The 19,947-nt window shown below is 51.3% G+C and overlaps 1 protein-coding gene across 6 annotated transcripts in view; it reads left to right on the top strand.

Annotated features, from left to right (window-relative positions):
• frya (furry homolog a (Drosophila)) overlaps positions 1 to 19,947 on the top strand; it is a 67,520-nt gene that overhangs the window by 30,790 nt on the left and 16,783 nt on the right. For all 6 annotated transcript variants that reach the window (XM_030381124.1, XM_030381123.1, XM_030381125.1 and 3 more), the window contains exons 21-44: positions 150 to 409; positions 1,050 to 1,263; positions 1,631 to 1,755; positions 2,234 to 2,291; positions 3,009 to 3,100; positions 3,198 to 3,370; positions 4,482 to 4,642; positions 6,015 to 6,125; positions 7,265 to 7,419; positions 8,187 to 8,286; positions 8,391 to 8,562; positions 9,305 to 9,582; positions 10,160 to 10,306; positions 11,760 to 11,928; positions 12,197 to 12,287; positions 12,406 to 12,488; positions 13,249 to 13,402; positions 13,746 to 13,849; positions 14,416 to 14,601; positions 16,425 to 16,620; positions 17,087 to 17,208; positions 18,743 to 18,930; positions 19,203 to 19,297; positions 19,372 to 19,947. The exon at positions 19,372 to 19,947 is cut by the window's right edge and continues 41 nt beyond it. In XM_030381124.1, coding sequence (XP_030236984.1) covers positions 150 to 409; positions 1,050 to 1,263; positions 1,631 to 1,755; positions 2,234 to 2,291; positions 3,009 to 3,100; positions 3,198 to 3,370; positions 4,482 to 4,642; positions 6,015 to 6,125; positions 7,265 to 7,419; positions 8,187 to 8,286; positions 8,391 to 8,562; positions 9,305 to 9,582; positions 10,160 to 10,306; positions 11,760 to 11,928; positions 12,197 to 12,287; positions 12,406 to 12,488; positions 13,249 to 13,402; positions 13,746 to 13,849; positions 14,416 to 14,601; positions 16,425 to 16,620; positions 17,087 to 17,208; positions 18,743 to 18,930; positions 19,203 to 19,297; positions 19,372 to 19,947 — 4,010 coding nt within the window. The remainder of the gene's footprint in view (positions 1 to 149; positions 410 to 1,049; positions 1,264 to 1,630; positions 1,756 to 2,233; positions 2,292 to 3,008; positions 3,101 to 3,197; positions 3,371 to 4,481; positions 4,643 to 6,014; positions 6,126 to 7,264; positions 7,420 to 8,186; positions 8,287 to 8,390; positions 8,563 to 9,304; positions 9,583 to 10,159; positions 10,307 to 11,759; positions 11,929 to 12,196; positions 12,288 to 12,405; positions 12,489 to 13,248; positions 13,403 to 13,745; positions 13,850 to 14,415; positions 14,602 to 16,424; positions 16,621 to 17,086; positions 17,209 to 18,742; positions 18,931 to 19,202; positions 19,298 to 19,371) is intronic.

The following is a 19,947-nucleotide window of genomic DNA, read 5'->3' as shown; positions in this document are numbered from 1 at the left end:
CATTAAGGTCACCATCTTAATGTATTCCGTCTGTAATGTGGAGGGAAACAAGAGAACTAGAGTTAGAATTATGACTTCATCTTTGACGCTTGTGCCCTTTCGACTCTTGACCTAATGGCTCTGCTCCCATTTCCCTCCCCCCCCCTCAGGCCTCGGTCCCGCCGGGCCACAGCGTGGACCTCCAGTGGCTGGTGGAGTGGAACGCCCTGCTGGTCAACAACCCCTACGACGTGCGGAGCCCCTCCCACGTCTGGATCTTCGCCCAGTCCGTCAAGGACCCCTGGGTGCTGTGCCTCTACAGCTTCCTCCGTCAGGACAACCTGCCCAAGCACTGCCCCACCGCCCTCAGCTACGCCTGGCCCTACGCCTTCACCCGCATGCAGCTGCTCATGCCCCTGGTCGACCCCAAGTAAGCCCCCCGCATCCACCTCCACCAACACCATCACCACCACCGCCACCTCCACCCTCTGTCCTCCCCATCCCTGGTTCTTTAGTGCAACGACGAGATCAGGACATTCCCATACGCACTCAGACAGCTTATAGCGTGAGCGTTTTAGCCTTTGTCCTCTGCTCTTGTCTGTACTGTGCTGATATGTGACTGACACCTCATGACTTCAGTCCCCCAATGGGAGTTTGAGGGAACACAGAGAACCTTCTAACCGTTCCCTCAGCCATGGTGGCTGGCTGTATTAATAACATCAGCAATACACCTTGTACCCTGGCCCTCTCGCCTTCAGCCCACTGTTGACAGGGTCGTTTATTGCTGAGGGTGTTTGATTCCTAGACCAAAGGTAATAATCTACCTGGAGGCTTTTCCCGAGCAAGATGCCCTAACCCTGGCCTGCCTCTTAATGACATGTATCTCAGGTTCCCTTTGGACGAGAGCCTTCTCAACAGCTCAATCGCCGGAGCTATATAAACAGGAGCTCCCGCCAGGCAGTCAGACGGTGAATGCTAAAGGTTTCGACCAATAACAACGCCTGATTCTGCTCTCGTAACGTCTCCTCTCCCCCCCCCCCCCCCCCCCCCCCCCCTCCTGATCCGCCTAGCAACCCGGTGTACGCCAAGAAGACCAGCACGTCTGCGGGCGGCGACGGCTACGTGACGCTGTGGAGGAACTACCTGATCCTGTGCTTCGGCGTGGCCAAGCCCAGCATCATGAGCCCCGGCCACCTGAGAGCCTCCACGCCCGATGTCGCCGCGGCAACCAGCGCGGGCGACAGCGCTGGCGGCGGCGTCGGCGTCCTCCTCCACGATAACAAGGTACCCTTCACCTCCGGCGCTCCTGCCTCCTCCTCCCGCTGCCTCCAAGCGGCCATTGTTCTCCTTGTTCTGCCCCCCCCCCCCATCAGGATCAGGTGTTGAGCCCAGAGCTGATGTCTGACCTCGGCGGGTGTCAGGTTACACACAGCATATAGAATCCCTCCCAAAGGAAGGGCACACGAAGCGCACAGATGAAGGATTCCTGTTTTGGTCATGCAGCACTTTTTGGCATAAAGACAAAAAAAACATGACGGGGTCTTTTTTGTTCTTCCAAAGAGACATAAATCAGCTTTTAACAACAGGGTGATTTGGATCTTCGTGATTGGCCGCGCCGATCATGTGACCTGTGTTTGACCCTGTTCCCCAGGCCATCGGCAGCCCGTCCGTGGCCTGGCTCCTGAAGCAGCTGGCTCCCCTGATGAGGGCCGAGAGCCTGGAGCTGACCGAGGCTCTGGTCCTCAGCTTCGGCCGCACCAACTCCCTGATCTTCAGGTGAAGCACAGAGACCCGTCACAATGGAAATATACGGTTCACGGGCAGAATAGTGTTTTGGATATTAATTAGGGAAACCTTGAGTGTTCAGATCAAGTTGAAACAGGTTAGCTCAGTGTTATTTCGGGGTCCATGTTTAATCTGCTCTTTGTTAATGGGGCAAAAAGCATTGACATGGAAGTCACCACACAATGCGTTACTTTCCCAGTAATTAAAGTACGTGGTGTCCTGTGTTTGTCTGGGTTTAAAGGAGCTCAGCAGGGGATTACAGTGGAGCACAGGACTCCTGCCATTTCATGGCCCGTCTTTTTTTGTCACAAACCCAAATATGTTCAGTTTGTAACCACCAAATGAATGCAATATTTACTGTGGTTTACATGTACTTAGCTTGAGTTTTCTCCTCAGTATTGTAGTGACTAGTAGTGTTGAGTAGGAATCTGTTTCAGTTGGAGTCATGAGTCTGCATGTCTTCTCACAGAGAGCTGGTGGAGGAGCTGCATCCCTTGATGAAGGAAGCACTGGAACGGAGACCCGAGGTTGGTCGCTTGTTTGGATGGCTGGCTGACTGACTGGCTGGTTGTTTGTCTGGCTTGCTGACTGACTGGTTGGTTGTTTGTCTGGCTTGCTGACTGACTGGCTGGTTGTTTGTTTGGCTGGTTAACTGACCGCCTGGTTAGCTGACTGGCTGGTTAGCCGACTGGCTGGTTGTTTGTATGGCTGGTTAACTGACCGGCTGGTTAGCTGACTGGCTGGTTTGGCTAGCTGGTTTGTCGGTGCACTTGTTGGTTGGTAGCTATATGTATGGCTGGTCGTGGATTGGTTGTTCAGCTTGTTGGTTGGTAGATTAATGGATGGTTAAGTTAAGATGGTTGGTAGATGAATGGTTGGTTCAAGTAGTTAAGTTGGTTGGTAGATGAATGGTTGGTTAAATTAAGATGGTTGGTAGATGAATGGTTGGTTAAAGTAGTTAAGTTGGTTGGTAGATGAATGGTTGGTTAAAGTAGTTAAGTTGGTTGGTAGATGAATGGTTGGTTAAAGTAGTTAAGTTGGTTGGTAGATGAATGGTTTGTTAAAGTAGTTAAATTGGTTGGTAGATGAATGGTTGGTTAAAGTAGTTAAGTTGGTTGGTAGATGAATGGCTGGTTAAATTTGTTAAGTTGGTCTGGAGATGAATGGCTGTTTAAAGGTTGTTAAACTGGTTGGTAGATGAATGGTTAGTTGGTTGAGTAAAGCGTCCCGTCTCGTTGACCCAGAACAAGAAGCGTCGCGAGCGCAGAGACCTGCTGAGGCTGCAGCTGCTGAGGATCTTTGAGCTGCTGGCCGACGCCGGAGTCATCAGCGACAGGTAGCCCTGCCCCCCCCCAGGTCGTCGTCCCTCTGCCCTCCGGCCCCCAGGGGCCTCCTCCACGGTGTCTCACACGGGGGATGTTTGTCTGCCACAGCACCAGCGGGGCCCTGGAGCGGGACAGCCTGGCCCTGGGCGCCTTGTTCCTGGAGTACGTGGACATGACCCGCATGCTGCTGGAGGCGGAGAACGACAAGGACGCAGAGATCCTGAAGGACATCCGGGCCCACTTCAGCACCATGGTGGCCAACATGGTGCAGTGTGTCCCAGGTAGAGGCGCTGTCGTCAGTGGGCCGTCGAACGCAGCTCCAGACCGGAGTCACCAGACAAATCATTTGGACCTCAGGATCATGTGGCTTATTACACTGATACATTTCAATGAGGCTTAGTTATTAGTTAAAATATAGAAAACTACATTCATATATATATATATTCTTATTTTTATAGAAAGAAGAAAAACTGTATATTTGTTTAATCTGGTAGCACCAAACTATCTGCAAACTATCATTGTTAACATTGTTCCTTATTGTATTCTAATTTCATGATGAAGAGCACTCTCCAGTCATGAACATGCTGTTCATGACTACTATTACATTATATTCGACTCGGGCCTGTCCTTTTTTATTTGATCATGTCACAACAACTATGAAAACAATTCTCTAACCTCCGGCTAACCTCAACGGGCAAATCTCCCCGCTGAAACTATCGGCTCACTTTGAAACTCTTTCTGGGGGGAGGATGTCTGTTACAGACGGTCAGTCCATTAGTGGAACATCCCGGCTGGCCATTATAGGATTATGAATTATTAAAAACGGGCCCTCAATCTGCCCCGGGCTGATGCAGTCTAACAGGAGAACTTTAACATTGATCTCCATTTGGACATTTCCCACCAGGGAACGGGTTCCAGAAATAGTTTATGAATTAGAAAGTTCTGGAGAGACTAAGGCAGGTGATCACTCACACTGTGCCAGTGCTCTGCCCCTCTCGCTGGAGGAAACCCGTTAATGGATGTACACAATCAGAACGAAACACAAGACATTAAGGCATTAAAACATTAAGGGATAAGTATACCATTTTTGTATTTTGTATTAAGACAGCATTGTATTTCAAGATGTAGGACATTATGCATTTAGTAGACATTAGTATTACGCCTGATCCCAGTCTATTTGTGTTCAGTCTTGAAGGTTAATTTTAAATGCAGCCCTCTCTTTGCTAACCGCATTGAATATTACATATATTTAAAAATATTGTCCATGTCTCTCCCGTACGCTGACTCAGCATAGTGAGCCAGACATTGGCACAGGGCTTATTAGCGCTTCTGGCTAGTTCTGCCGACTCATGCTCCCCTCTCCTCCACTTCCTCTGCCTCTTCTCTCTCTAGTGCACCACAGACGCTTCCTATTCCCCCAGCAGAGTCTTCGTCACCACCTCTTCATCCTCTTCAGCCAATGGGCCGGCCCGTTCAGCATCATGTTCACCCCCCTGGACCGCTACAGCGACAGGAACCACCAAATCACCAGATATCAGTATTGTGCCCTGAAGGTAAACACCTTCACCCATTGGGGGGCACCCACCCTGGGTCTGATTCGAATGTTGCATTCAGTTCCCCCTCCCAGCGAGCCTTTAGATCGGCTTAGCTCAGGAGGTGGAGCAGTTGTCTTGTAACCGAGAGGTTGGTAGTTCAATCCCCAGCTCCTCCTAACTGATTGTTGATGTGTCCCTGAGCAAGACACTTAACCCTGACGAGCTGGCTGTCGCCTTGCATGGTTGACTCTGCTGTCGGTGTGTCAATGTGTGTGTTAACCGATGTAAGTCGCTTTGGATAAAAACAAAATGGAAGCATGATGCCCACTGGGTGACTCAGGCCCTTCTCTATGACCTCCTCGACCTCTAGTATTTTCCCCTTAAGGGCCAAAGCATTTCTCTGCCTAGAAGGTAGATTGACCTTAATGGTACATAACATATTATGTATACATCAGGCATTTATAGTCTGCTACCATCTGTTCAATATAATGCACTGTTCAATTATGCATTTTCCTTCACTGCTGTCGGCCAACTTTGTTTTGATGACTTAGCCAAAGCTAAACTGGACCCCTCGATGTCTTATCTTCTAATTTTAGCCTGTGCCATAGTCTATACATAGAGGTTAAAGTCATTGCAATGGCGACACATAGCCCCGTTAACACAGCAGCATATCAGGTCTCTGCTGGGAGACGCTGCTATCGCCTGTAAACAGCTTAGCTCATTAACAAAACAAAGTTACTGCATTGCTTCATGGCCTGAAGTGCTGGTGGCCATGCTAGGGTTTTAAGAGCAAGCATGTTTGACCCATTACCCAGAATTCCTAGTGGTGTTTTAGTAGTGTAATTAGAATTTACATTTTGTACTTTGTTTAAGACTGTGTTGACCCTTAGTTTATTTAAGTTTGTAGACACTTGCTCTTTACTACACTGTTATCAGCAGTGAGAAAAATTACTTTAATTATATAATAAAGACATTGTTCTTTATACACCCCTGAGAGGAAAAGGTGTATTTAAACCAATACCCCTAAGCTAATGCTTTGAATTACCCAAGCACTTCTTCTCAGGTTGTTGTGACCCTACGAATACCGTGACGCTTTGATAAACATAAACGTGTACGACTAACCAAACAAGCACAGAAACGCAGAAAAATGCCGTCCATAACATTTCAGCCTCCTCCCGCACACCCCAGACGTTCTCACGCTTTCAAGAACCCGGCTACCTCTGAAATAGCATCGCTGCAGTCCATTTCAGATATCCCCCCCCCCTCCGCCCCCGACCCACAAAAAAAACAACAATTCACTCTCCCCGAACGGAATAGTTTCCTGAAATAACCGTTTATCTTCTTCTAAATGCGTCTCCTTTTTAATTGTTTTCCCTCCGGTCCCATCCAGGCCATGTCGGCAGTGCTGTGCTGCGGCCCTGCGTTTGATAACGTTGGCCTGTCGCCAGACGGCTACCTCTATAAGTGGATGGATAACATACTGGCCTGCCAGGACCAGCGGGTAAGTGGCCGGTGATTCATCGCGCCGTTGTATTGAAACAACAAACTGACCCAGATTCGGCCCCTCTGATCGCTGCCGGGGATTCAGGGCCCCGAATCGAGGGTGGAAAGATACAAACGCCGACCGGGAGCTAGTTACGGGGCGGGCAGCCAGGGGAAAGATGGCTTTTATGTTAGCGGTAATTTAATTATTTCGGCGTTTGATTTATTGAGGCACAATGTGTGGCACGTTTCTCTGTGAGTTAGTTGATTCGCTCTTGATAAGAAGTAAAGTTGGTTTTCAGCTTGTGCGTCTGTGTTTACATTACATGGGTGTGAGTTGAATAGATGATATTGGCTTGGCTTATCGCCCAGAACAGAAGTTATTCATCTTCCTCTTGGCATGGCATGATAGATTCCTCCCTTTGCCACATCAAAACCAGGACACGCTTTTCAAACCCAAAAAACCTTCATCTTTCGAAAGGGGATACCTCCTTAGAGAACCTCCCTTTGTGAACTGGATCAACCTTTGATTTACCGAACCAAACATGGCAGATACATGAGACACCACAGAAAAACAGGAAATGGAGATATCACGTTCTTCCTCGCCCTCACTTTATAAATCTCCCCATGTGACTGACCTAATATTTAGTAAGATAGTGGAGAGGTCTAAAGCGGCTTCTGACCAAAGATACATCAGTATATCATTTAGTTTGTTTTTTATCTCCTCCACTATCTCCTCAGACATAAACCGCCCTTGAATCTCAGAAGAAGTCAGAAGATTGTGCTGGGGCCAGATCAACAACAGCCCACCACTCACTGCTACTGCACCTCCGTCTTAAGGCTCAGTTATGGCTCCACGTCCACGCAACGCAATGACCACGCAGACGCTTCGACAACATCGTGAACCTGTTTTGGTTCTGGTTTTAGTTAGCGGACCAATCCCAGGCCTTACTGCTGCGTCGCCTACGATGCAAGGTTCCAATTTTTTGGAGGGCGCACATCAGACCCCTGTGGTGGACGCAAGGCGGCAACGGGTTCCGTAAACCCCCTTGCATCGCGTCGACGTGGAACCATAATTGAGACTTTGCAGTGAAGTAGCGTTAGGACGGGTGTTTCGGAACTCAGCCATAGTCATGATGTCTGGTGTGGTTCTCCCAGGTCCACCAGCTGGGCTGTGAGGTGGTCATCCTGCTGCTGGAGCTCAACGCCCAGCAGGTGCACCTCTTCAACTGGGCGGTGGACCGCTGCTACAATGGCTCCTACCAGCTCGCGTCCGGCTGCTTCAAGGCCATCGCCACCGTGTGTGGCAGCAGGTAGAGCATTCCCTCTGTCCTCGCCGTACAGGAGTCATGCGGGGTTTGTGTTCTTGAGGTTAATGAGGCCTGTAATTTTTTTTTTCTTTTAATTAACCCTCCTGATTGCGGTTGACGACTGATCGATCAAATTCTTCTATTCTAAATAGATGTTGGTGAATTACCCATTTTGCCAGCTTGCAGTGCCTTATGGGTAATGTAGAAAGATGTCATGTAGATCCCTTTGTAGTTGAGATAAAACTTAACTGTGTAGTTCATTTATGGCATCATTTTAGCATCACTTTTTAGCATTTGTGGTTCAAGTTACCGCCTCTCGAGACACTATGAAGTCATGCAGCTTTTCAGAGTAAAGGATCCTGAAATTCACTTTGTACTTAACATCAAATCGTAGTTAAATCTTGTGGTTTAGGCAGTGGTGTATGTTTCCCAGCCTGTTTGAGATGCCGTGCAGCATCCCTGCAACGGATGCCTTCAGCCACTGGCCTCGGTCCACGTTTCCTCCGATGGGGTGTGAACGGCTCTGGCCAGCGATCTCAGGGCTCCAGCTCTCCACCTCAGCTAATCGTGTTAGAGGGCTAGCTCTCCATTCATCCCTCTTCACACGTCCCTTCCTTGCTTTATCGATCTCGGTAAAGGAGTTCACACTCTCGCCACAACCCCTTGGTCAACCCCTCTCTCACACACAGCCCATGGTTCTACGCAGGACGGAGGAGGTGTAACGTAAACGTGCCTCTCTCTCCCGTCTCTCTCTCTCTCCCGCCATGCAGGAACTACCCATGTGACCTGGTGACCCTGCTGAACCTGGTGCTTTTCAAAGCGTCTGACTCCAGTAGGGAAATCTATGAGATTTCCATGCAGCTAATGCAGGTACAGAACTCAGGAAAGAAGACCTCAAACAAACCATTACTCTGGTTACTTCCAATATGTTTTTAACTGACTCAAGTCCCCTCTCTTCCTATCCGTCCCGCCAGATTCTTGAGGTTAAGCTGTCTGTTTACTCTAAGAGGATTGGGGAGCAGAAGGCCAGCAGTATACTGTACGGGACCCACCGGCCCCTTCCACCTCTCTACAGCGTCTCTCTAGCCCAGCTCTCCTGCCAGCTGGCTAGGATGTACCCCGAACTCACCCTGCCTCTGTTCTCAGGTGACCAGGCGCACGAGTCAATGTTCGTGTGTGTGTGTGTGTGTGTGTGTGTGTGTGTGTGTGTGTGTGTGTGTGTGTGTGTGTGTGTGTGTGTGTGTGTGTGCTTGTGTGCGTGCGTGTGTGTCTGTGCGTTTGTGTGTGGGTGCGAGTGTGAGTGTGTGCATGTGTGTGTGCGTGGGTTAGTCCATTCAATTCCCAATAGCTCCCAATTCAAAACATTAAAATCCCCCAGGACTATTACTGTTGCTATGACGACCCATTGAAACAGTAAGCAAATGACAAAAAAGCGTATCTCTTAATAGCTCCACTAAAGCTCTCCAAAGATCAATATTAACGATGGGACAAATGCAGCACTTATTTCTGTTAACAATCTCTCACTGTACTGTACTGATGTTTACCTGACTTAACCTCTCTCTGTCTCTCTATCTCGCTTTGTCTCTCGCCCTCTCTTTCTCTCTCTCTCTGTCTCTGTGTCTGTCTATCTCTCCCTCGCTCCTCTCCGGTCTCTGTCTCTGGGTCTCTCTCTCTCTCTCTCTCTCTCTCTCTCTCTCTCTCTCTCTCTCTCTCTCTCTCTCTCTCTCTCTCTCTCTCTCTCTCTCTCTCTCTCTCTCTCTCTCTCTCTCTCTCTCTCTCTCTCTCTCTCTCTCTCTTTCTCCCTATCTCTCTCTTTCTTTCTCCCTATCTCTCTTCCCCCCTCCCCCTTCTCACCCTCTCTCTCTCTCTCCCCCTTTCCGGTCTCCAGAGGTGAGTCAGAGGTTCCCCACCACCCACCCCAATGGCCGGCAGGTCATGCTCACCTACCTCCTGCCCTGGCTCTCCAACATAGAGCTGGTGGACCAGGGCCTGCTCTCCCCCCTCTCCCCTCTCTCCCCCCTCTCCACGCCCAGCAGCCCAGAGTACGAGGCCTCTCCGGGGGACGCTGGTCTGGGGGGCTCCCACCACCAGCTCATGGGCAGCGGATGGGGGTCCCTGCAGGCCACCTCCATGGTCCTCAACAACCTAATGTTCATGACCGCCAAGGTACGCACAGGGGGAAGAGGAACGAGAAGGATTTGATTCAAAATCGTATCTAAGCTTGCTTAGATAGTTCTCAGCCTCACTTATGTTTGACACTTTGGATAGCCCTGAGTACTTCTGAGTGCTTTCATTTATATTTTGGTTAGTGAAACAGGTTACATAACTAGAGGGATTTTGGGTGGGTGCGTGTTTCTGCATAGTGTGTGTGTTTAGTGTGTGTGCTTAGTGTGTCTGTGTGTGTGTCTGTGTGTTTGTGTCTGCGTAGCGTGTGTGTTTAGTTGTGTTTGTGTGTGTGCGTCTATGTGTCTGTGTGTCTTCGTAGTGTGTGTGTGTATGTGTCTCTGTGTGTTTCTGCATAATTTGTGTGTATGTCTGCTTATTGTGGGTATGTCTATGTAGTGTGTGTGTGTTTCAGCATAGTGTGTGTGTATGTGTCTCTGTAGTGTGTGTGTGTGTGTGTGTACCAGGCCGTGTCCAGGATAGACAGCCTCAATATAGTCATTATGGATGATGGATATGGGTCCAGGCAGGGGCCTGACTGGGTGAAGTTAACCCTTCTCTGCTGCTCCTCCCCGGGCAGTACGGAGACGATGTTCCCGGGCCGGAGATGGAGAACGCCTGGAACTCCCTGGTCAACAACCAGCGCTGGGGCCAGAACCTGCGCACCGCGCTGCAGTTCCTCATCAGTCTGTGTGGAGTCAGTAGCGACACCGCCCTGCTGCCCTACGTGAGCCTACACTGGTCTTAGCTTGAGCCTCGTGTGTGAATGGTTCGACCCGCTGGTTTCAGTCTTAGCTTGAGCCTCGTGTCTGAATGGTTTGACCCGCTGGTCTCCCTCTCAGCCTGAGCATCATGTCTGAATGGTTCGACCCGCTGGTCTCAGTCTCAGCCTGATTATCGTGTCTGAATGGTTCGACCCGCTGGTTTCAGTCTCAGCCTGAGCATCGTGTCTGAATGGTTTGACCTGCTGGTCTCAGTCTCAGCCTGAGCCTCGTGTCTGAATGGTTTGACCCGCTGGTCTCTCTCTCAGCCTGAGCATCGTGTCTGAATGGTTCAACCCGCTGGTTTCAGTCTCAGCTTGTGCGTTGCTTCTGAATTGTTTGACCCACTAGTCTTAGTCTTAGCTTGAGCATCACGTCTGAAAGGTTTGACCTGCGAGGTCCGCAGTCTTAAGAATGGTTTGCATCCTTGAGCAAGATACCCCGCCCGTCTACCTGCTCCTTAAAGATCTCCTATTATACTACTTTTCTGGTCTCAATTTCTTATTAATGACTCCTATAGAGCAACCTGACACGAATCGCAGCACAAAAAAACGATGTCGATTTTCGGGAAACTCTCACTATGCTTTCAGCATACTCTGTCAACACTCGGCTTCGTCCCTCTCCGCCCCCTCGCCCCCCTCCTGCCAACCCCACTCCGTTGTGATTGGTTACCTTCCGGAAGAGCATGTTGCAGCATTACCATACATGGAAAATCCGGATTGTTCTACATAGCTAAATCCCGGAAATTTGAACAAGTGAATGGCGACTGGCGTCCCTAGTGTTAGCGCTCTGCACAGCCACCCCAGATGGTCAGCAGGAAACACGTCTAAATGCATGTATGCCATTATTTGACACATTAGTATAGTTAAACATGACTATAAATCATTATAACAACGTTTATAGGTCATAAAAGTCGAAAAAGCATAATAGGTGCTAGGGTCGGCAATCTGTGTAAATCAGCCAGAGAAAGCTATATTTTAAAAGTATCCAACCGAAGAAAATCCCACCCCTCTCCCCCACTCCCCCAAAACACATGATAGCCAGTAGGCATTAGACCGACAGGTTGGCCTTCTCAGGCAGGCCATCTTATCATCATCCCATCCCAAAATGGATTACATACAGCAAATATATATTTTTTATTTATTGACTGCCTTTGGGATGTAAAAAGAATTTCAACAATTATGACAGAAGATGCTCCTAAAATAAATTATTGCGCTAGCTTTGATGTCTAAAATAACTAAATGCATAAATTCAAATGTAAACACATCTAGTGTTGTAAGCTAACTGTCTACCTGGGCAGTACCATGGACCATAACTTTGTGTGTGTGTGTGTGTGTGTGTGTGTGTGCGTGTGCGTGTGCGTGTGCGTGTGCGTGTGCGCGTGCGCGTGCGCGTGTGCGTGTGTGTGTGTGTGTGCAGATCAAGAAGGTGGTGGTCTACCTGTGTCGGGACAACACCATCCAGACGATGGAGGAGCTGCTGTTCGAGCTGCAGCAGACGGACCCCGTCAACCCGGTGGTCCAGCACTGTGACAGCCCCCCCTTCTACCGCTTCACCGCCACGGGCAAGCCCCCCTCTGGGGCTTCAGGTACGCCTGGTGGCTCCCTGTTGACGCCCTGGTGGTCAAAATAGGATTAAGAACCTTTGAGTCTAGTTTATCATTTATGGGTTTATGATTGGTTGATGTCAGTGGCATCACCCTGATTGGTTCATATATCTTCATGGCTAGCCAATCACACAAATAAACAGAGGTGCTCATACCTTAGAATGTATGTAAATAGGACTATACAGAAAGTCTGGTGTTCTGTACGACTAAAGCTGTCAAAAATATATTCAAAACATAAATCATGTTTTAGGCACCACATCCAGCAACAACACGGTGGTGGCTGGCCAGGACGGCTTCGCCGACGCGGACGAGACCAAAGCGTCCAAGGAGAGCGAGGAGAGGTAGGCATGCGAACGCCCAGCTAGCTCCGACTGATGGCCCGGGCTGAGCCCTGTCACCTCAGAGCCCTGTCGGGGATCTCCAGCTCTTCACGGTGCTCTCCTTCTGTGACCCCCGCAGGCTCAGCCACATCAAGCGCGCCCACAACCGCCTGGAGTCGCGCTACAGCAACAGCTCCGGGGGCTCCTACGACGAGGAGAAGAGTGAGTGGCCTCTCCCCCCGGCCGGGGGCTCCCCTCGGTCGGGTTTTACGGGGGCGAGGGTGGGGGTGTGAACCGTCCAGCAGTTTGCGGGGGAGCAAGCTGGGTGTTGGAGCGCAGGGGATGGTGTGTCTTATTGATTATGCATGAGGAGGACCGCAACAGAACGGCCCCTGAGATCTGAGGGGCCCGCACTCCGCTGGGGGGGGGGGGGGGGGGGGTTGAGAGGAGGGCAACTGGCACCGGACTAAAGGGGAACTGGGGAGGGGGGGGAGTGTGGTTGGGGAGGGGGGGGTTCTTAGCCACTGCCAGTGAACTGAAATCGACCGATTGTTTCAACTCTTTCCCGGGTCCAAGTTGCCTCAGCGTCTGAATAACAATGAAACTGGTGGGAGGAAGTTGAAAATAAATAACAAGCGGTGTGTTTTCGTTCCCTTAGATGGATGTTGCTGCTGTTGATGTATTCAGTTGGTTAGAATGTGCCTTCGTCACGCCTAGACGTCACTTGATCCTGCACACTGCACCTTTAAGTCTCAATAACAGTCAAACATGACAGAATACTGAGAACCGCTTGTTCAAGATAAATAAACCGCCGATAAGCAAACAGGTTTTTGGGCTGATCTACATAAGCACACACGGGTCAACGCTGAAGGGTTCCAAAAAAGTGGATGTCCTATGCCATTCAAAGTCCCGTCCCCTTGCGGCCCCAGGGCTGCATTAACCTCAGTGATGCTTCATGTGTTTCGTGTGCGTGTCTCCTCAGGCGACCCCCTGCCCCCCTACGCCGCATGGCTGGTGTCGGTGGTGGAGACCAACCAGCCCCACCCTCTGCCCATGCCTTCCAACGGAGGCTGCTGGGTCCCACTGGTGGACTTCCTGCCCGAGACCACCATCCCCCCACGAGGACCCCTGCACAGGTAGGGCTGAGGCCCAATCCCATTTCTACCACTTACCCCTTCCCCTTACCCCTCCCGCTTGTATTGAAGGGGTAAGGGGTAGAAATGGGATTGGGCCCACGTATACATTTCTATCAAACTATAATAGTGTCAGTATACCCTCGACTAACTATTAAGTAGAAACTTCCATCCTAAGCGCATGACAATGGATTGGGATAGATGTCATTAAGGAGCAGGCAGAGGTTTATATTATTCCTTCTTAAGGATAGTCTACTGATAAGCCGCACTGGGGATCAAACCCAGAACCTTTAAGCAGGGAGTTACTATTCATGGGAGGCCTCATCCTTGGTCTTCTCTGTGACAGGTGTAACATCGCCGTGCTCTTCATGACGGAGATGGTGGTGGACCACAGCGTCAGAGCAGACTGGGCCATCCACCTGCCCCTGCTGCTGCACGCCTTGTTCCTGGGTACGACCTCCCCTGGCTGGCCCTAAGAGTGACCCAACCAAGACCCTAACCCTAACCCTAACCCTAAGACTGTACTTAACCGTGACAACAACCCTAACCATAAGACGGTACCTACCCCGACCTTAACCCTCACCTTAACCCTAAGACTGTACTTAACCCAGATACTGACCCTTAACCTGACCCTAAGACCGTACTTAACCCCAACCCTAACCCTAAGATTTAACTTAACCCCGACCCTGACCCTTACCCTGACCCTAAGGTTTTACTTAACCTAGACCTTGACCAATACACTGACCCTAAGACTGTACTTAACCCCAACCCTGACCCTGACACCAACCCTGACCCTAAGACTTGACTTGACCCCGACCCTGACAACAACCCTGAACCTGACACCTAAACTAAACCCTTACCCTGAACCTAAGACATTGTATTAACCCTAACACCTAACCCTGAACCCCCCCATCTACACTGCACCCCGACATTTACGTTGGATTTCTCCAAAAAATCTGTCTGGGAAGTTGAAGCGACCTCAGCATGAACTGACGGCCCTCCCCTCCCCCCCCCAGGCATGGACCACTGCCGCCCAGAGGTGTTTGACCACAGCAAGCGTCTCCTGCTCCACCTGCTCATCACCCTGTCCTGCAACAACAACTTCCAGGGCATCGCCCCTGTGCTGCTGCAGAGCCGGGAGGTCAACGCCAGCAGAACCCTGACAAGCCCACCCAGCTTCCAGCCGGATGGCTCCGCCACAGGTACCAGGCCTTGACGTATCATACCGACACTCAGAACCTCTTACATTGCCTTCTGGATCCACAGTTATCTTAATACTAAACCTTCTCTTCTCTTTATCAATCTTAGATTGGATTTCCCCCTTTGGGTATAAATTCGGCGAGGCAGTTTGGACGATTTGCACGCATAATGGAAATAATGATAGATGATTACTGTTAAAAAAAATACAGCAATACAAACTTCTTGGATGAAACAAAGATGTTCTCTGGATCTTATAACAACATCCCCTCGCCGTCCATGAGAGAACAACTCCTGGAACATGATTTATGAGGGACATTCAGATTGTGGCACCAGGAACAACAACAGGCATTACCAGTCATTAACCCTCCTAAGGAGAGAGCGTCTGTGAGCGTGAGATGACTAAGTGAGCTTCCCTGGAGGAGCTGGGAAGCTGTGTTTGCGTGGCAGCTGTACATTTAACCCAAAGCGCCTTCCCTCTGCTAATCTCTGCCAAAGCACCGGCAGGAATTTATCTTACATTCCATGTCGGGGAGGACAGATAAGTTCCTTATCAGGGGGCGGAAATATTTAGAAACGGTGCCAACAACAATATTGTTTGCAGAGGACATCAGGGGTCTTGATTAAAGCATTCCAACCTGACTATTTATACGCGCACCCAGACAGGCATTCTGCAGGGGTGGGGCTGCACACATCTGGATTTCCGTCCCTTTCTATTTATTTTGAATCTCTGCATGAATTAGTGCGTTGGAAATTCTTTGTTAGGAGAGAGTATTTATTTGCTATGCAAAGTCGACTTTCTTCTGAAGAACCACGACGCTATGCTCAGACTTGCTCATAAGGTATTAGGCTCATGATTCCATGCTAGGAATTGAGTTCAACAGGTACAGCTTAAAACATGGACGATGGAAGTAATAATTGCAAAAGGCCAGTCAAGCAAAAACACACACAGTGTTGCGTCTACAATTTACCAAAAATCCTCAAGTGCGTGTGAAGGGAGGTTTTGAAGCAGCTTGTCATTGCCTTATCGCGGGTTAAGTGTGAGTGTATCTGAGGGTCTAGAGGTCTAAAGCCAGGCCTCCCCTTTGAGAAGGTGTTCGCCCCTGCCTAAGGAGAGGTTAGGGGACAGCAGGCTCGCATGGGGCCCTACTCCCTTGGCCTCACTGGGTATATTTTATATATGGTGTCAACATGGAGGAGGGTTAGCTGCAGTCGATAATCTTGGACTGTGCTGTGTTATAGCTCCGACCCTGTCTGCTTCCTCCACCCCTGTCTGTGGGTGGTGCTGCCTGGGCATAGCCGGCGTTTGGGAGTGTCCTTTACAGACTCCAAACACAAACAAACGTGATATTATCTCGGTGGTGTTTAGCTGCGCCATCCCATTACCGCTGCACGGATATTCAACCTGATGGCGTCTGAAACAGAGCAGGGGAAGTAGAACCTGTAGACAGGACTAATTGGATCCAAATTCCTGGGATGCCAAAACACAGCCCCTCCTACTACTCCCTGGGTCTCCTCCACACACACATACACACACACACACACACACACACACACACACACACACACACACACACACACACACACACACACACACACACACACACACACACACACACACACAAGCGCTCCATACCTCAACACCTGCGACTTTCAAAGTAACAGCGTGTCGATGCAACCTAGTGCTGTAAATCCTACGCAGTCTATCAGAATTCCACTTTTATTTTGAAATGTTTAAATTTTATTTTGAAATTTTGGAAATTTGTTCAGCAATATTCTCCCTTATACCTCCCGTCGCCAATGATCGCCCACCTCCTCTCCTAACCAGGTGGAGGCTTTGACTTCCTGAGGGAGGGCCAGGGGTCTCCGGTCCCGGACTCGGGTCTGAACTCCTCCTCCACCTCCTCCAGCCTCAGCCTCGGGGGGAGCACCAGCAACCTGCCCGACATGTCCCAGGAGGAGCTGGACTCATCCGGCCAGCTGGACCACAAGACCAACAAGCTGATCGAGTTCCTCACCACCAGGTACCGGCCTTCTCCCTGCTGGTGGTCATCTTGGCTCCATCGTTGCTCCATCTTGGCTCCGTCGTGGCTCTCCACACTAGCCGGGTCACCGATCACATCCTAAGGTTGCCTGTATTGATGAGTGGGTCCCTGGATTTAGTACGCCCCCTACTGGTTTGACGGTCAGACAGGGACTATCACAGGATAAAGCCCATCTTCACATATCAATTTCAAGGCAAATTTGTATTTTATGCAAAAGCCAACAAGCTCCTAACATTCTAACACAGCTGACTCTTTGCATGAAGGACGTCGAACCCGCAACTGATTTGAATGCACAAATGCTACATTACAAAGGAAGGCAATCAGCTGAAACGTAGCATCTTCTTTATCTTTGGTTGGTTTTAACTGGAAAACATCATGACCAGTAGTACCAGTACCGACCTGGAAGACGTGGTTCTCTAACGGGGTTCTCCCTGGGGTTCTCCAGAGCCTTCGGACCCCTGTGGTGCCACGAGGACATCTCACCCAAGAACCAGAACTCCAAGAGCACCGAGCAGCTCACCAACTTCCTGCGCCACGTCATCTCCGTGTTCAAGGACTCCAAGTCAGGTCCGGATGTCACAAATAGGACCGGCATGACAGATGTCCCCTTTTAGAAAGCCTAGCAATCCTGCCGTTACAATGGTGGCTCTTCAATGCACAGCTCACGTTCTGTTCTCTCTCTTCTCTGTCCCCTGTCTGTCTGTACTCGGTTTGTTCATCCTCTGTCTGTCTGTCCTCTGTCTGTCTGTCCCTATGGGTCTGTCCCCCTGCCTGTCTATCTGCTCTGTCCCCTGTCTGTCTGTCCCCCTGTCTGTCTATCTGCTCTGTCCCCTGTGGGTCTGTCTGCTGCCTGTCTATCGGTACTGTCCCCTCTCTGTCTGTCCCCTGCCTGCCTGTCCCCTGCCTGTCTGTCCTTTATCTGTCTATCTGCTCTGTCCCCTGCGTCTGTCCTCTACCTGTCTGTCTGCTCTGTCCCCTGCCGTTCTGTCCTCCACCTGTCTGTCTGCTCTGTCCCCTGTCTGTCTGTCTGTCCTCTACCTGTCTGTCTGCTCTGTCCCCTGCCGTTCTGTCCTCCACCTGTCTGTCTGCTCTGTCCCCTGTCTGTCTGTCTGTCTGTCTGTCCTCTACTTGTCTGTCTGCTCTGTCCCCTGCCGTTCTGTCCTCTACCTGTCTGTCTGCTCTGTCCCCTGCCGTTCTGTCCTCTACCTGTCTGTCTGCTCTGTCCCCTGTCTGTCTGTCCTCTACCTGTCTGTCTGCTCTGTCCCCTGTCTGTCTGTCCTCCACCTGTCTATCTGCTCTGTCCCCTGTCTGTCTGTCCTCTACCTGTCTGTCTGCTCTGTCCCCTGCCGTTCTGTCCTCTACCTGTCTGTCTGCTCTGTCCCCTGCCGTTCTGTCCTCTACCCGTCTGTCTGCTCTGTCCCCTGTCTGTCTGTCCTCTACCTGTCTGTCTTCTCTGTCCCCTGTCTGTCTGTCTGTCCTCCACCTGTCTATCTGCTCTGTCCCCTGTCTGTCTGTCCTCTACCTGTCTGTCTGCTCTGTCCCCTGTCTGTCTGTCCTCCACCTGTCTATCTGCTCTGTCCCCTGTCTGTCTGTCCTCTACCTGTCTGTCTGCTCTGTCCCCTGCCGTTCTGTCCTCTACCTGTCTGTCTGCTCTGTCCCCTGCCGTTCTGTCCTCTACCTGTCTGTCTGCTCTGTCCCCTGTCTGTCTGTCCTCTACCTGTCTGTCTTCTCTGTCCCCTGTCTGTCTGTCTGTCCTCCACCTGTCTATCTGCTCTGTCCCCTGTCTGTCTGTCCTCTACCTGTCTGTCTGCTCTGTCCCCTGTCTGTCTTTCCTCTACCTGTGTGTCTGCTCTGTCCCCTTCCGTTCTGTCCTCTACCTGTCTGTCTGCTCTGTCCCCTGTCTGTCTGTCCTCCACCTGTCTGTCTGCTCTGTCCCCTGTCTGTCTGTCCTCTACCTGTCTGTCTGCTCTGTCCCCTGTTTGTCTGTCTGTCTGTCCTCTATTTGTCTGTCTGCTCTGCCCCCTGCCTTTCTGTCCTCCACCTGTCTGTCCTCCCCGTCCCCTGTCTGTCTGTCCTCCACCTGTCTGTCCTCCCCGTGCAGACGTCCACCTGGAGCAGCAGCTGAGCGAGGTGGCTCTGCAGACGGGTCTGAGCAGCTCCTCCCGCCACTACGCCAGCCGCTCCTTCCAGGTGTACCGGGCCCTCCGCCAGCCCCTCTCCGCCCACGCCGTGTCCGACCTGCTGTCCCGGCTGGTGGAGGTGGTGGGGGAGCACGGGGAGGAGGTGCAGGTCAGTACGGGTGTTTAATGTGGGGGTGGGGGTGGGGTGGGTGGGGTGTGTTTGCTATTTACTAATTTAGCAGATTCTTGCTTATAAGTCACTATTAGTCGCTGTTATTCAATGTGACCTTTCAACAGATTAGATTCCTTAGCTTTTCATTTTATCCTAAAAGAACATACAGGCTGTTCTTTGCTTACTGCGCTATCTTTAAATGCATTGATACACAACCACTGTCGTGATAAAAGCACCATCAGAGCACCAACCATCCGTCCTCCCCCCAGGGCTACGTGCTGGAGGTCCTGCTGACTCTGGAGTCGGTGGTGGATAACCTGGCCGAGTGTCTGAAGAACCAGGACCTCCTGGCCCTGCTGACCCGGTACGGCCCGTCCCCCCTCCCCCCCATCCCCCCGGTCTCCCAGCACGCTTAACGAACGCCTTGTTCCCTCACAGAGCGTCGTCTCCTGACTTCCTGGGCGGCGGCAGCGGCGGCGGGGGCGCGCGGTTGATGTCGAACCGGAAGAGCACGGGCCAGCTGAACCCGCGGCGCTGCGACCGGAGCCGGCACCAGCGCAGCTCCTCGGTGCCCAAGAAGTTCGGCGAGGCGGACCGCTCGTGCTCGGACCCCCCCCGGAGCGCCACCATGGACCGCCTGCAGGCCTGCTTCGCGCACGGCGGCGGCGGCGGCCCGGCCAAGCCCGCCCACAGCCCGCTGTCCTCGTCGGCGGACAACCTCCACGACCCCTCCAACGCCAACCACCCCAGCAACCTGCTGGCCACCATCTTCTGGGCGGGCGTGTCGCTCATGGAGTCGGACTTTGAGTTCGAGTACCAGATGTCCCTCCGGCTGCTGAGCAAGCTGCTGGCCCAGGTGTGCCTGGAGCAGCCGGAGAGCCGGGAGAAGCTGGAGAAGATGCAGGAGCAGCTGAGGTGGAGCAGCTTCAGGGGGCTCCAGCAGCTGCTGCTGAAGGGCTTCACCTCGCCCTCCACCACCGAGCTCACCCTGCACATCTTCTGCCAGCTCACGCC

The sequence above is a fragment of the Gadus morhua genome, chromosome 16 (assembly GCF_902167405.1).
Source record: "Gadus morhua chromosome 16, gadMor3.0, whole genome shotgun sequence".
Taxonomy (NCBI): Eukaryota; Metazoa; Chordata; class Actinopteri; order Gadiformes; family Gadidae; genus Gadus; species Gadus morhua.
This window is presented reverse-complemented; position numbering and strand designations above follow the sequence as displayed.